General features: G+C 49.0%; 1 protein-coding gene across 1 annotated transcript in view; it reads left to right on the top strand.

Moving 5' to 3' along the window:
* The first annotated feature begins 10,465 nt into the window (after positions 1-10,465).
* Positions 10,466-16,931, top strand: part of LOC146336710 (glucagon receptor-like) — a 40,446-nt gene continuing 33,980 nt past the window's right edge. The window contains exon 1 of the mRNA XM_084818802.1: positions 10,466-10,725. Coding sequence (XP_084674928.1) covers positions 10,594-10,725 — 132 coding nt within the window. The 5' untranslated portion in view covers positions 10,466-10,593. The remainder of the gene's footprint in view (positions 10,726-16,931) is intronic.

Genomic DNA, 16,931 nt, shown 5'->3' with positions numbered 1-16,931 from the left:
GTCACTGAATTGTGGATTGTTGTTATATACAAACCCTGCACAATGCAGGGTTTAACAATGACCTGGTTCACATGACACAGTGGCCGCCATGCCTTAATTTAGCTGTGGGGGCTGTGGTGTCAGGCCAGACATCCATGCGCACCCATGGGCACCTTTTTTGCATGGTGCCCGCAGGTGCCCCTGCTTGCCATGATTTGCCATGTCATGTGAACCTGGTGTCATGGGTTGTTTGAGGGGGTAAATAACCCTCAAATAACCCTAAAATAAACTCTGGGTTATTGGAGGGTTGTCTACCCCTTCAAACAACCCACGACGCTGCGTTTACATGACATGGCAAGCTACAAGCACGCTGCCACTTGCATGTTAAAAATGGTGGCTGGTGCTAAACCCTGCAGGGACATTAACCCACAATGGCTTAGCAGTATGTGTGAACAGCCCCCATGGATTGTTAACCATGAACAACCCAGAGTTCACAACCAACAACAAACCACGAGTTCGCTTCTTGGGTTGTTTGTGGTTAACAATCCATAGTTAAAACCACAGAGCAGGGTTCATATGGAACAACAACCCAGAATTCAACAATAATTCACGGTTCAATGACAACCCATACTGAATGCTTATTCTGGGTTGTTGTTAAGTGCAAACCAGGCCAATGGGTCCTTTGAGACCTGAGCTTTCTAAGACTGTTGATACAAAGCTTTCTTCATTTCTGTGCAGTCAATAAATATTGACCAGGGGCAGCAACAGGTCTTTGAACAATATGAGCTGTCTTTCCTTCCCACCTAACAGCTGAGTCCCCATTTTACCATTTCTCCCTTCACCCCTCCACCATCCACTCTGCTTACAGTGTCCCCTAGAAAGAACAAGGGAGGACAAACGGGACCTCTACCGTGAGAAATTGGGCACTTTATACACGCGATTGAAGGACTGTCACCCTGCAAGAGAGGCACAAGTTTGCCGCTTAGTTCCCAACACAGATTAATGGCAAGGAGAAGGGATGGGGGGACACTTGGATTTAAGGCGTTTTGTTTTGTTCATGTACTGATTTCAGTAGGCTGGTAATAACAAAGACATGTATTGTGGTAACGTGTAACAAAGTAACATACGTTACCTTTCTGCCCCCACCCCACAAGGCACTGTGCTAGACTAAATGGGAGTTAGATTTGGGTAAATGGAATATTGCATGGCTATAACAGACGATGAAATATTGTTACAGTGACTGGGCAACTAAGGAGATAGCTTATTAATGGCCCAGAATGACCCATGCTAATGGTAACCCATGACTGGGAAACCAACAAACAAGTCTTGAGGCATCTTAAAGACTAACAAGTTTATTATGGCTTATATTTTCTTGGACGTGCATCTGCCTTATCAGATGCAAGATGAAATTGGGAGATAATGGTTAAGAACATAAGAGCCGCGCTGCATCAGACCAAGGGTCCATCTAGTCCAGCATTCTGTTCACACAGTGGCCAACCAGCTGTTGACCAGGACCCACAAGCAGGGCATGAGCACAACAGCACCCTCCCACGCATCTTCCCCAGCAACTGGTGTACATAGGCTCCCTGCCTCTGGTACTGGAGGCAGCACACAGCCATCAAGACTAGTAGCCATCGATAGCCTTTTCCTCCAGGAATTTTCCAACCCCCTTTTAAAGCCATCCAACTTGGTGGCCATCACTACATCCTGTGGTAGCAAGTTCCATAGTCAAACTATGCAATGTATGAAGAAGTCCTTCCTTTTATCTGTCCTGAATCACCCACCAATCAGCTTCATAGGATGTCCCCGGGCTCTAGTGTATGCCTTGGTTTTCCTTGCAAGTTTTCAGCGTTGTAATTCTCTGCACAACCTACCACCTCTAATTCTCCACTTCCCTCCATCCCTTTTCCCTGGAATGTACAGTTATTCAGCTCCAAGTGGGTGTGATCCTTTCTGCTCAACCTCAGTGCTAAATTCAGTGCCTCTTGGCAGGAAAGGGAGGTTACTGGGTGCATTTTGGGGCTTGATGCCAGGTTCGGCCTGTCCTACCTTGCAGGGATGTTGGGATTAGCCTCAGTGCTCCTTCACCGGGGTGCAGAACAAATCTGGCCTGCCTGGGCTTCCAATTTGGCCCTCTAAGGTTTCCCAGAAGGCCATGATACCTTCACTGGGCCACGCCCCTTTCCCCTGACCTCTTATTATTTCCTGGTTTTCCAGCTTTTGCGTCGTTCTCTCCCCCCCACCCCCATTCTAAAAGGCTGAAATGCCTCTCCTAAGGCGTAGTTACTGATAGTAAGAGCTTTAAGCTAAAATATGCTGGTGTTTTGGCCACACCCACTTTGCCTTTGGCCCCACCCACCACTAGAATGTGGCCCCCAAGAGCTTCTCTGAAATGGAATTAGGCCCTCAGGCTGAAAGAGGTTCTGCACCCCTGTACTAGAACTTGGACCATTGCCTTGTTCGGTACTCACTGCCTTGGTCATGATGACACTTAGGACTTCACCATACAAGGCTAAAATCTCGCACCCTTGCCAGAGCGTCTGCTTCTGGATTCTTTGCAGGATTAAGGTTGGCTCTTTTACATGGTCGGACATGGGCTATTTTTTCCAGGCTTTGTTTCTCATCAAGTTCTGTGTGTTTCATTTTACAGCCACCAGATGGCACTGTGGTTATAGTGGAACTGCGCAATTTCACACGGCCATTACAGCAGATTAAAGCAGATTACTATTTATTACTGCATTATCCACGATCTTTTAAAAAGTGGGAGAAATGTCAGAAAATGCGGGAGACACCCTGGAGGTTGACGACATCGTGTACAGGACCGCAAACCTCTGTGAGTGACCAGTCATGAGCGTGCAATAAAAGTCTCGTGTAGAAATGCCCATAGAAGGTATGAAGCAAAACCAAGTTCTGTACAATCAATGCAATTCAATAAAGACAAGGCCAGGCTGCCTTACAATCTTGTTAACAGTAACATGACAAGATAGGCTCTTGGGGCAACAATACCATTGCCTTTCCCAAACCGGCCCCCTCCAAATTGGTGCCAGTTTGTGGCGAAGGCTGCAATACCATATGCCCACTCCTGCAAAGTGAACCACATTATGAGGACTTGGATACTAGGAAGTACTGGGCAGAACCTTCTGTCTCTTAACTGCTCTCCCTGTTGTTTGATTTGATCACATCAATTTGGATTTCCTGCCACCTTTCTGTGAATAGGGTTATCCGTGTGGGTTGCCCTGAGCCTGACTGACACAAAAGTGTGGACAGAAGCTGTGCAGGAACTGACGGAACTTGTTGGGAGATGACAAGAGGGAGGATGCTGAATATCTCTTTAAGGGGTTTCAGTTGGTTTTTAGATCTTGTTTCAGGGGGTTACAGCCCCCTTTTAGGCTGAGAATCTATGTTCCATGCATGACTTGGAGAACATGGTGCGTAGGAAATTACAAAAGGAGTTGGGCCAAGGGCGGATTTTGAATTCCGTTCCCCCGCTACGCCCCTATTTAGGGTTTCCCCCCTTAGAGTGGTCCCCACAAAGACTCCAGGGGAGTATAGGTTCATTTACTACTTCATATCCCAGGAGCTATGCAGTCCAATGCCCCTTCTTTGACAGCACTGTCTGGATGGTTCGACATTGTGGTAAGGATGCATTGCTAGGTAAGCATGACGTTAAGGATACAATCCTAAGCAGATTTAGGCAGAAAAAAGCCCTACAACTTCAGCTGGGGAATGCTGGGAATTGTAGGACTTTTTTCTGTCTAAACCTGCATAGGATTGCACCCTAGGTCAGCTTGCTGTCCCCTGCAAGTACATCCCTTGGATTTTGAGCTCTCGGGGATGTGCTTTAAGTAGGGATGGCGGAGAATTCCGCCACGGATTCCAGTGAGGCTGGATTCTTTAGAATCTGGCCCCCTGGAATCCGTGGCAGAATGGCCTCCTGCCCCCCGCCCCCCTGCGGAATCCCCCCGGGACGGCACTTACCTGGGGCAGATTTGGCGGCGGTTCCGGTGGCGGCTGGTCTCCTGGCCAGCCGTGGCAGGGCTGCTGTCGCTGCCATTGCCGTCCTCGCACTGTGATAAGCTGTGTAAGAATTTACGTAGCCTATCACGGCTAACGTAAAAAACAACAACCACGCAGCATACGCAAATGGCGGCAGCTATGGCGGCTGCCATTTGCGTGGCTTATTTTTCGCCGACTTATCTTACGTAAATATTTACGTAAGATAAAATGGTGAAAAAAAAGGGGAACGCAAATAGCATAGTGGACGCTATTTGCGTTCCTTTATTTTTCGCCATTCTAGCCTACATAAATATTTACGTAAGATAAGTTGGCGAAAAATAGGCCAGGAAATGGCGGCTGCCGTAGCCGCCATTTGTGTATGCTGTGTGTTGTTGTTTTACATTAGCCGTGATAGGCTATGTAAATTCTTACGTAGCCTATCACGGCTGTCTAGCTAGACGCAAATGGCGGCCGCAACAGGCCGTCCGCAGCTGGAAATCCAGCTGCGGATAGCCCTGGCTGGCTGCTCCGTAGCCTGGCCGCGGAGTGGAGCCAGCTGTCGAGGATTCCAGGGGGGAGGACCGGATTGCCTCCCCCCCCATCGAGAATTCTGCGAGGAGGGATGGAGCAAAGGTAAGTGAGTTTCGTACACCCCTAGCTTTAAGGGCAAATATATTACAAGGACAGGGCGCTCCCTATGGGATGCTCTGTGTCTCGTTCAGCATTGGAGCATTTTAGCTCAGTGTTGGAATGGGTCCCCAGCTGCTGAGCGGGCAGTGGCTGTGCCATGCATTACCTAGACAACCCCTTGTTCAGCTAGTTCTGGACAGTATGCTGCCCTGATGCAGCGATTCAAGACCCTGATGAGGGCATTGGGAGTGCTATTACTGGACACCACAGGGGACTTTAGAATAAAACGTATGCTAGAGGGATGGTCCAGGGAGAGAGTAGTTGGACCCTGATACCAGGTCCCTAGTCTCACCTGACACGCTGAAGTGTCTGGCCCAGAATCGGCCAAGATCTTGCTTGACCCCTTGGAGGCAGCCTTGCTTTATGCGGCAACGGTGATGGCTTTTTTTCAGGGCTTTCAGGATTGGGGAGCTGATGGTGCAGTCCAAGGCTGACACTTGCAGACGAGCACTGCAGCTGAAGGGCGTATGCTTCATGGGAAGCATGACAGCCAGCGTGGTGTAGTGGCGAGAGTGTTGGACTAGGAGCTGGGAGATCCGGGTTCTAGTCCCCACTCGGCCATGGAAGCTCACTGGGTGACTTTGGGCCAGTCACAGACCCTCAGCCCAACCCAGCTCGCAGGGTTGTTGTTGTGAGGATAAAATGGAGAGGAGGAGGATAACGTAAGCCGCCTTGGGTTCCTTGCAAGAGGAAAAAAGGCGGGGTATAAATGCAATAAATTCAATAAATAAAAATAAATGGGAAGCAGTGTGCAAATCCAGCGGCACCGGTCTAAGACAGACCAGAGGTGTCAGGGAACCGCAGTGTCATCGGCAGCCCCTGAGGACAAGGCACTGTGCCCCGTGCAAGCCTTACGGGGCTTCATTACAAGGAGGGGAAGGTGGCCCGGTTATCTTTTTTGTCACGAGGGTGGGGCCTCTCTAATTAAGCATCAGTTCAGGGTGGTTATGAGGAGAGTGCTGGAAATATATGGACTGCTTATAATAACGCATATATCTAAATAAGGATCCGTACAAGAGTGATGACTCTGGCAAATTCTTAAAGAGATGGGAGTACCAGACCACCTTACCTGTCTCCTGAGAAACCTGTACGAGGGTCAAGAAGCAACAGTAAGAACCGGACATGGAACAACCGATTGGTTCAAAATTGGGAAAGGAGTACGACAAGGCTGCATATTGTCGCCCTGCTTATTTAACTTATATGCAGAGTACATCATGAGAAACGTGGGGCTGGATGAATCACAGGTCAGAATTAAGATTGCCAGGAGAATTATCAACAACCTCAGGTATGCAGGCGATACCACCCTAATGGCAGAAAGCGAAGAGGATCTCAAGAGCCTCTTGTTGAGGGAGAAAGTGGAGAGTGCAAAAGCTGGTCTGAAACTTAACATTAAAAAAACTAAGATCATGGCATCTGGCCCCATCACTTCCTGGCATATAGAAGGGGAAGAAATGGAAGCAGTGACAGACCTTATTTTCTTGGGCTCCAAGATCACTGCAGACGGTGACTGTAGTCATGAAATTAAAAGACGCTTGCTCCTTGGGAGGAAAGCTATGGCAAACCTAGACAGCATAGTCAGAAGCAGAGACATCACCTTGCCGACAAAGGTCCGTATAATCAAAGCTATGGTTTTCCCAGTAGTAATGTAAGGCTGTGAGAGCTGGACTATAAGGAAGGCTGAGCGCTGAAGAATTGATGCTTTCGAAGTGTGGTCCTGGAGAAGACTCTTACGAGTCCCCTGGACTGCAAGGAGGCCAAATCAGTCAATCCTAAAGGAAATCAACCCTGACTGCTCACTGGAAGGACAGATACTGAAGCTGAAGCTCAAATATTTTGGCCACCTAATGCGAAGAGAAAACTCCCTGGAAAAGACCCTGATGCTGGGAAAGATTGAAGGCAAAAGGAGAAGGGGACGGCAGAGGATGAGATGGCTAGATAGCATCACCGATGCAATGAATATGAACTTGAGCACACTCCGGGAGAGAGCGGAGGACAGGAAGGCCTGGCGTGCTATGGTCCATGGGGTCACGAAGAGTCGGACACGACGACTGAACAACAACAACAAGAGTGATGACTGTAGAAGAGACATTCAAATGTAGCAACAGCAGTAAGATCTTCAGTCCCTTGAATGACAGATGGTGGGTGTTTATCCTTCTAAGCTTGAAGCAGAAGTCTCTTTGCAACCGTAAGGGCTCTCAGCATCCACTTCTGCTGTACATCTGTTAATCCCCACATCACAGGGATATAATTTAAAAGCTCAGGTACAGCTGCTATTATCACAGGTTTTTCAAGAACAAAGTTTATACAAGCAAAAGGAAGCCACAACAGGACATGCCTACATCATATGTCTCAACGAGGCATTGTTCTCATTATATCGCAGCATCTGGAAGAGGTAGCCAGCTTCTTCGTAAGCCTCTGTGGAGTCCAATATATGCGAAACATCAAGTTTTGTTGAATCACCCTCAATTTCAAATCTATAGAAATAGTGTATATTGAAGCCAGGGCAACTTTCCATTGCTTAGACTGTATAGAGGATTCCCGCTCCTTATTCCATTCCTCTCTGACATTCTGAACATCGACTTTATAAAAGTGTTTTGGAATGTAGTAAACAGCTATGTATGGCAGGCTTAGCTTTCTGTGAAGAAACAATTAATTCCTTGACATTAGGAGATAAGCAATTATGAACATCCGTCGTGCTCAACGTTACTATCACAGACAGTCTTCAAGTCGGCAACATCTTCTGGTGACAAGGACTGGCCACTGGCTGAGAAGTCTTCAAATCCGAACATGTTATGCCTGACTAAAGCATGAAAGGCTGAGTCAGTTATATTTTGGGCTCCAACAGAGCGTCAATCTGCTTTTCCTGTTACAAGGTGTGGAACAGTATTTCCCACCTAAATAAGTCCCACTGGTCCCAGGACGTGGTCTGAAGGCACATGAGACAGCCACCTTGTTGAAGCCAGCAGGTCTGGATGTGGTCAGTGCTTGTGAGGGGAGACCAGCTGGGAATGGCATGTAGCTACCTTGAGTTCCATGATGGAAGAAAGGTGGGATATAACCGTAACACAATAATTAAATTAATTGCTTCACACAATCCAAATCCATCCATCCATCCATCCATCCATCCATCCATCCATCCTCCTCCTCCTCACATTTATATCCCACGTTTTTCCTCTCACAAGGAACCCAAGGCTTACATGGCCCTCCTCCTCCTCCCCTTTTCATCCTCACAACAATCCTGTGAGGTAGGTTAGGCTGAGAGTCAGTGACTGGCCCAACGTCGCCCAGTGAGCTTCACAGGCAAGTGGGGACTAGAACCCAATCTCCTGAGTCCCAGTCCAGCACTCTAACCACTACACCACATTGGCTCACATTATGTGAGACACGCATCCCAAGAAACTCATCAGAATGTGAAAGCCATTGAGCTTCAATGCGACACTTTCTATTCCCAATGAAGAGACTATTTTTATAGCTTTCCACCACAGTGGTAGGTCGAATGTCACGACGGGTGTCAAGTCATATTGATGAATTTATGAGTTGATAAATGTCATCAGCTCCAGCCCACACACATGCCCCCTATGCCCCACAACCACCCTCTCTCTGTCTGTCTGTCTCTCTCTCTCTCTCTCTCTCTCACACACACACACACACACACATCTTCCCCCCACCCCACACTAGCACTCACCTGGTGGCTCTTCTGTGCTGCCTACTGGCCTTCAGCTGTGGCTGCAATCCTATGCACACTTACGTGGGCGTAAGACCCATCGGTCACAGTGGGACTTACTTCTGAGGAGGCAGCCATAGCATTGCATTGAGGGTGGCCTTCAAAGTCCCTGTGTAGGCTGCAGAACCCTCTTCCCAAGCTCTGGAAACAGGAATGGCTGTGCTCTGATCCAACAGGATGTGGAAATGGGCCACTTCCTGCTTGGTTGGAGCATGGCCTGTCCACTTCCCAGAGCTTGGCCTCACATGGGACCTTTGAAGGGAGGAAGCCTGCATGCCTCATCCGCCCTGTAATAAGGCCAGCCTAACAACTGGGAATGAAAAGATGGGGGGGGGCATTTTGCATCGAGCTGAGCCATGCAACTTTTAGTATGCCGTTTCTAATGCTAGTCTGATTCTCCTCTCAAAAAACAAATTCTGCTGCTACCGTTTTTACGTCTGCAGGTATTTTCCGCTATCTTGCCTGGACTACTCAGGTGCCGCAGAGGACCCTGCCACCAATATCGGAGTAAGATTCAGCGGCCAGTCTGGTCGGCCTCATTACCTGTGATGGAGAGGGGGTGCCCTCTCCTCCTCCGCCTCAGGCAGCAAAATATCTTTGGAGGGCCTTCCAATTTGCCTAGGTGCCCGTGGCTGAAAAACCTCACAAACGCCTCCCTCCCTCCCCCACCCCGCCAGTAAGGTACAATCACAATATGAACGCAACAGTAAACCATTTGCTGCACTTTCATGACACATCAGACCAAGGTGCCTCACTCCGCCTAATGTAGGTTTCCGGGCCTTAAACTGGTCACTTAAAAGAGATGAAGCTCATTGGTAATTTGGGCAGAGTACCAGCCTGGGGGTGCAGTGATGATAATGAAACGGAGAGTTTATGGCATGAATTGAGAAGAACCGTGCTGGACCAGAGAGAGGCCGTTCTAGCTGCGGTGTTGTGAAGCCAGGGCTCGCAGGGATGTAGCGCCCACACTTTTTTTATTAGCAGGGACACAGATGTCATCTGCCATCTACCCACCCCCAGAAGTCTGTTCCCTCCGAGCGTGGCTGCAATCCTCATGGCAGCTGAATGAATCCCACCACCCACCTACAACATACACACAGCGACGATATATTGTTCCTTGTTATAATGCAAAGGTATTTTGGGGTGGCTTGGTCCTGGCACTGCTATGTTCTGGTTTTTAAGCTTTTATATTGTTTTTATGCTGCACTCTTGTCGTTTTAATTTTTGTGAACCGCCCAGAGAGCTTTGTCTATTGGGCAGTATAGAAATGAAATAATACAAATAAGTAAACAGAACGGGCAATTAGGGCCCATTGGTTTTACAAAGGCCTGCTCCTGGAGATGAAAACTCCTGGATCTGGATTGTTGAGTTGGATCCACCCAGCTGCCTGCAATTTTGGAGTGCCCTTGGGGGCATGGCTATGGGGACTCTCAGGATGACCATCTGCACTTCCAAATTTACCACTACACCCCTGCCTTGTAGCTCAGCCCTTCCCAACCTGGGACACGCACAGGGCTGCACCCTAAACGGCTTAGGACCTGGAAGGCGAAGGAACCTGAGCCGCTGAACGAGTGAGCTGCAAGACGGCATTGTTGCGGTCACAGATTTCCCACGTAAAACAAATGAGAGTGCTAGCCTGTGCACGCTTAGACAGAAAAAAGCCCTACAGCTGCCTGGAACGCCGGGACAGGTAGGGCTTTCTTTTTCTGCCTACACACGCATAGGGTTGCGCCCTTCCACCTCTTCCCTCCCTCTTCGTGCGTGAAATGTTGGATGCGCCGGATTCCGGATTTCAGGCGAGAGAGGGACCAGCCTGTGCCTTGTCTCCACCGTTCACGGGAACCTTCCACGGTATGAAGGGAGGGGTGGGCGCGGGGTTGGCCCCCCCCCTTCCGCCCCAGTCACAGTTTAAGTCATGACTGTCATCTCCTCCCCTAATACTCTCCTCCCCTATATTATTTTTAATAATCATTAAGAATAATAATAAATAATGATGATCTCCGCCCCTAAGGAGTGAGCCACGTGCGACGGGGCGGGGGCGGGGGCGGGGTGGGCGCCGGCGCGCCGCGAGGGCAGGGCGAGCCGAGCCGAGCCGAGCCTCGTTGGCTCCCGCGCCGGCGCGAAGGCAGGAGCGCTCCGGAGAGGCGCCGCCGCCGCCGCCGCCGCCCGCCGGACGGGTCGGCGTCCCGTTCTCCAGCAGGCTGATGAGCGAGAGCGCGCGGGTCCAGCAGCCGCGGAGCGCCCGGACCGACGAAGCCGTCGTTCCCCGCGGAGGAGGAAGGGAAAAGCCCCCGCCGCCGCGCGAGTCTCCGGGAAGGCGCCGGGCGATCGGGGAGGTAACGCGCGCTTCCGACGGGGCAGCGGGGCGCCTCCCTCTCCCTCGAATGCGGGGGGCTGGGGGGCTGTAATCCCAGTGCTGGCGGCGCCGGACTGCGTATGGGCGCGTCGGCTTACGTTTTGAGCGCGGGGCAGACCGGCAGTAGCAAGCGCGCCTCTGAGCATCTGCAGAGTGTCTTTCCCTTGCCCCGGAGGAGCCCTTGTCTTGGTCAAAGGGTGCGACTTCGAAGGCTCTTGGAAGAGCCCGGTGACGCTGCCCAAGTCAAGTGACGCCTAGGGCCGTGGAGAGCAAGCGTGGCCCGTCTTGGCGTGCTGGGCTAGAAGGCTATCGGTGGCTGCTAGTCCTGGTGGCGCTATGATGCTGCAGGCATTATGCCTGTGGACACCGGTTGCTGGGGAACATGGGCGGGGGGGGTGCTGTTACAGTCCTGTCCTGCTTGTGGGTTTCCCCTGGGCAGCTGGCCGGCCACTGTGGGAACAGAATGCTGGGCTGGATGGACCCTCGGTCTGATCCAGCAGGGCTCTTCTGATGTTCTTATGTTAGAACTGTGGGGAGGCTGAGGCCAAATCCACAGAGAGAGAGAGATGGATGCAGGTGACACAGAGGCTAAAATCCCATATAAGTCCTACTTAGAGTAGACCCATTGAAATGAACGGGATTTAAGTTAGCCCTGGCTAACCTACGCCCCGTTCATTTCAATGGGTCTACTGTAAGTTGGACTTTCATTGGATTTTACCCAGAAGGGGCAAAGTGCATTTAAAACAAAACAAAGCAAAAAACAAGAGAGGGGTTTATTTCTTGTATGGGATGTTTGAAAGAAACTGGGGTGAGGTATTGTCTGAGTAGGGGGCAATTCCCCCTCTGTGCAACCCCCCGCCCTGCCTCCTATGCAGGCATCCCAGAGCGGAAGAACCGTGTCTCTGTGCCTCATGAAGACGCCTAGGTCAGCATGGCAGGAGTTAATTTGAGCTAAGGCTGCAGCCTGTTTGGCTGTCTCACCTGGAACATGGTTGGGAAAGAGGGAGGCCCTTTTCAAGACCCTAGGAAGGCATTCGGGGAGGGGGCTGAATGTTCGTTTGAGCCCCCCACCCCCATACTTCCTTCTCACTGTGCCAGCCTTATGTCACCATCATTTTAAAAATCTCAGTGGTGCTTATTATTGGTTCCCAGAGAGGTAGGCGTCTTCCAGGACAATCCTGTACATGTCTACTCAGAAGTAAGTCCCACTGAGTTCGGTGGAGCTAACTTCTGTTGCAGTCAAAACAATGAAGAGTCTTGAGGAAACCTTAGAGACGAAATCCATTTATTATGGCAGAAGATGCTTCCAGATTCTTGGAATGCAGAATTATCAGAATTCAGAATTAAAGACGAAATGCATTTATTATGGCAGAAGCGTCTGTGGACTAGAGTCTACTGGCAAAATGTCTCGTTCCACAAAAGCCTTGCTCAATATGCCTTGCTCAACCTGGCAGCTTTCCAGATGGGCTTCCATCATCCCCAGACTGCCCATGCTTCCAGCACATCTGGAAGGCTGCTGGGTTGACTAAGGCTTGTATGCCATAAAACATGTGTTATTAGTCTTTAAGAGTGCAATCCTATGCTGGCTGGGGCATGCTGGAAGTTGTAGGATTTTTTTCTGTCTAAACATGCATAGGATTGCACCCTAAGTTGCTGCAAGAAAAGTTTTTTGGGTTTTTTTGCTGATTAGCAGCGTTGATGTGGCACTAGAGGAATTGAACACGATTACCTTCCTTTGCCTTTCCTCCCACAAGAAAAGGTCTGATGGGAAGAAACTGTTTTGGGAAGGGTGCCGTTTGAGCATATGCAAGAGCACCTTTCTGCAATTATTGGAGTAAAGGCAGCCCGCCCCACCCTCTGCCACAACACATATCTAGGATTTGGACAGGGATGGGAAAAAAGCATCAGAACATCTTATGCCCTCCAGGCAGAAGGTTCATACCTCTCTCATCCTAGCCCACCTTGCAGGGTTGTTGTAAAGATAAAAAGGAGGGAGGGAGAAAAGCACGTACGCCAGTCTGAGCAACGTAGAAGCCAGGGTGGAGTGCAAATGTAATAAATACACTTTCTGGGGATACTTCTTGAACCCTTGCTTTGGTTCTAAAGCATGGAACGCTTCCCATCTGTGCCCACAGCCGTCCAAGTATGGATGCGAATAAAACGTATCTCTGTCTGGAAGGTGTTGCACCAGTACGGTCAGTGGCTCGATTACTGGATTTAAAGCCAGGTTCAAATGCTTGGTCAGCCACGGAAGATCAGCTTTGCATCAGTCACCAACTCTCACCGTAGCATCCCTCACTGGGGACGTGCATGGAGACAGAGTGAGACAGAAACGCTGTAGCTGAGCCCTGAAAGATCATTAACACCTAGTGGAACTGAGGGCTAGTCAGTTTATTTGTTCATTTATGACATTTTATGCCACCGTTTCTCCAAGGAGCTCAAGGCGGCATAAAGAATTCTTTTCCCCCTCCCCATTTTATCCTCACAGCAACCCTATAAGGCAGAATAGGCTGAGAGATTGTGACTGGCCTAACATCACCTGGTGAGCTTTCTGGCGGAGTGGGGGATTTGCACTTCGGTCTCCCCAGTTCTAGTCTGACTCTCTAACCCAGCCTTTCCTAACCTGGTGCCCTCCAGATGTGTTGCACTACAACTTCCATAATCCCCAGCCAGCACAGCCAATGGCCCCACTGGCTGGGATGAGGGCACCAGGTTGGGAAAGGTTCCTCTAACCACTACACCATACTGGCTTTCTGCTGAGGAGAACCAAAAATATCATACGTACACCACTTGATAACTGTGTACACAATGACTCACTGCTGAAAGAATGAGCTTCCTTGAAGTGGGCCGCGTTTGGGGTAAAATCAAAGTTCTTATCTGTGGTGTGGAGGCTTTTTTGCACAGGCACGTTGCTCCTTCTTTCTGAACTTATGTGAAGATGAAACCGCCTCGTACTGACTGAGATGGTTGGTTTTTTATTTAGGCCCACTACTTTGGCTCGCCAAGGACTTTCTTATCAGATACTTCAGAAACGGGAGATGCCAGTTCAGACAACACGTTAACCCACACTCAAGGGCTGAGTGTGGATTGTTAAAACATGAGTTACCATGTTGTCTGAACCCAGCCATGATAACAAACCATAGTATGTTAACCACGAACAACCCAGCAACAAACCTCTCTTCATGGGTCGTTTGTAGTTAACAAGCAAATTGCAGCGTATAAGACGTGTGGCCCTCCTGATGTTTTGGCCCACAATTTGCCCATCCCTGGGATAAAATGTGTTCTCAAAATACACTGATTTAAATAGAATGTTTGGGAGTTGCGGTCCAAGGGTCATGACTAACTTAAGTCCCGTTCATTCAATGGGTCTACTCTAAGTAGGACTTATGTTGGCTTTTGCCCCCAAACACCTGGAAGGCACCAGATTGGAGAAGGATTACTTAAGGGGCTCAGTGCTATGGGGATAGTCGACCGCCTCTGAACTCGGAGGCGACCAACTATCCAATGCAGGGCAGGCAGAGCATGGAGGGGATCTTCTCCTCCACTCTCCGGCCGCCCTGCATTTGCAGCTGGATGGCCGATTTTGGCTGTCTAGTCAGGGCACCTTGGAGTGGACAGGGGGAGGCCGGACGGTGCATAGGAAGTTTCGTAAGGGTGCTTCCCCGTCTCCTTCCCGCCCCCAGGAACGCTCCTTTCCCCCCCGCTCCACACTGCTCTTCCGAGCGCTGAGCCAGGACGAACCGTGTCACCTATGAGGCGGCGGGGGCAGGGAGGCAGTTCTCTGGGAACCGACCTTGGAGTGCTGGTTCTGAACTCAGTTCCCAGAAAATGAAAAATCCTATAGGTGTTTAGCCACTGTCTAGCGGCCATAGGATTGTGCAGGTAGTATCCAATGTTAGTCCTACGTAGAGTAGACCTGTTGAAATGAATGAGACTTAAGTCCCATTCATTTCAGTGGAGCTTCTCTACGTAGGTCTAACATTGGATACTCCCCTCTGCCTGCAGTCCCCTACACATTTACCTGAGTTTTGGCTCCACTGAACACAGTGGCACTTCCCAGTCAACACATGGGATTGCACTGTCAGTCCAACTGAAGGCAATGGAAGTCAGCTGTGATCCTGTGCACGCAATTAAGCCCTGTTGGTGAGTTTTACTTCTGAGTAAGCATGCATAGGGGTGAGTTTGACCGCCTTAAATTCCACAGCCTTTAATGGCATTTGCAGTGGGATCCCCTGCTTTTTTATTTTGATTCCAGTCCCACCAGGTCCAGCTGGGCTAACTCCCAAGTAAGTAAGAATTGGATTGCAATTTAGTTGTGATAAAGGTCTGCTGGATTGCTTCCATCCCTTTTTTGACATTGCTTTGGCATGCGCACTTTGTTCATTTAAAAAAAAATCTTTTATTTGCAAATACACCAATAACAAAAACAAAAAAAGAGGGGAACCACAAAAGAGAGAAGGGAAAAGAGAGAGAAGGGAAAGGGAGAAGGAAAACAGAAGGAAAAAAAGAACATGTAAAACACCATATCGATACACCATCATCATTTACATCACCCTTAATATAAAAAAAGAAAAAGAGGGAAAAAGAGTTTCATACGATGCTTATTTCAATATATGGACTTCTTATATTAATGTATATATGTGAAATGGAAGTGTTAAATGCATGCTTACTTCATATGGCTTTTTCTTTGTTTATGTCAAGAGCCGCCCTGTTTCTAGAATGGCTGAGTTGGTCAGAAATAAAGATGCTCCAGGAAAAATGGTCTTGCGTGCAGGGGGGTGGGAATGATGCCCTCTCTGAATGCTGCTTCTGAGGCATGGGTACCACATACTTCTTCCTTGCATCCTTACCACTTCTTGGGGGAAACGAGAATTTCCATGTGTACAGGAAATCGCGTTTCTCCCCTCCGTTGTGTTGACGTTAAAAGACGATTTGTTTGACTCTAACAGAAGTACATTTCTATTACGCCCGCAGCCTCAATGAACGTTTCTGACATGCAAATGAGCCCTTGGCAACGTCTTCACATCACTGCAGTGGAGTTATTTCCAGGAATCTGGAACACTGTTCTTTTTGTGTTGCTGTTTGTTCTTTGATCACCTTTTGCTGCCGGCGCCGGGCCGGCTTTGCCAGCGGGGAAGGGGTGGGCAGTGGGGGACTCAGAGCTGTGCGTTTGCCTTACAAAAGGTGCAGAAATCAACATTTCAACAATGACACCTCTTTCGCTCCCCCCCCCCCACACACACACTGCTTTTTCTTTACTTTCTTTTAAAGTTTCTGGCCCTGTTGGTTGTAGCAGCGTGGTGTTCTGTGAAACCAGCACAGATTTGCATCTCCAGATCTCCCCTTCTGATTCTGATCTGATCTTCACCCCCTCCCATTCTTTAATTTATTCCTTTTGCCCCATTTCTTGTTGTAACGTTCTAAATGTTTTTAAACCCTGGACCTGGAAGATGGAACAAATGACTCAAAGCCAGTCAGTCTATGCACTTGGTTGGCAAAACATATTCTGATTGCAGAATTGTTGTCTCCTTGGCACAGAATTTGGATTTAAAATAAGAGCAAGGACACAGCTAAGGGCTGCTATGGGCTTGATATGTGATCTCCACAAATTGTGTCTTGCAAACCATTATTTCCCACTAGCTAGTGGTGAGATCCAATCCTAGTGCCAGACATCCTGCATCAGCTGCTGGCAAAAATTCCTGATAATGGGAGATTTATCAAAGAGGAGAAGAGATGGAGTCCTCCAACATCTCACCACCATTCATTCGCTGCCTGAGACAGTTGCCTGTTCTGTCTCTGCCGAATGGTAGGGCTGGCCCTGCCCGTGCACCATCACCAACGTAAATTAGAACTCTCTGTTCCTTTATAGACATGTATTGGGGAAAGTTGGTCCAACCGATATGCAGTCTGTCTGTCAAGAGGTGCCCCTGGCATTCAGTTGCCCATTTTGTCTCTGTGGCTGATCCAGCCCTGGGAGTAACATAACTTGGGATGTGCCAATCAGCAAAACGTGAGCTTGGTGAAATTCTCCAAATTCCACCTCAAAGCTCGTTCCATCTTGAGTCTATATCAGATTGAGAGCTTTCTTTTTTTCTTTTTGCATGCAATTCCATGCATATTTTCATGCATTTTTTCCCCCAAATTTACACTTCAGTTGTGCTCATCTTTGAAATGTAAACATTATTC

Source organism: Heloderma suspectum, chromosome 12 (genome assembly GCF_057233095.1).
Source record: "Heloderma suspectum isolate Gila_16-S chromosome 12, 16-S_ref, whole genome shotgun sequence".
Taxonomy (NCBI): Eukaryota; Metazoa; Chordata; class Lepidosauria; order Squamata; family Helodermatidae; genus Heloderma; species Heloderma suspectum.
Note: the sequence above shows the minus strand (reverse complement) of the source record. Positions and strands in the feature narration are given on the sequence as shown.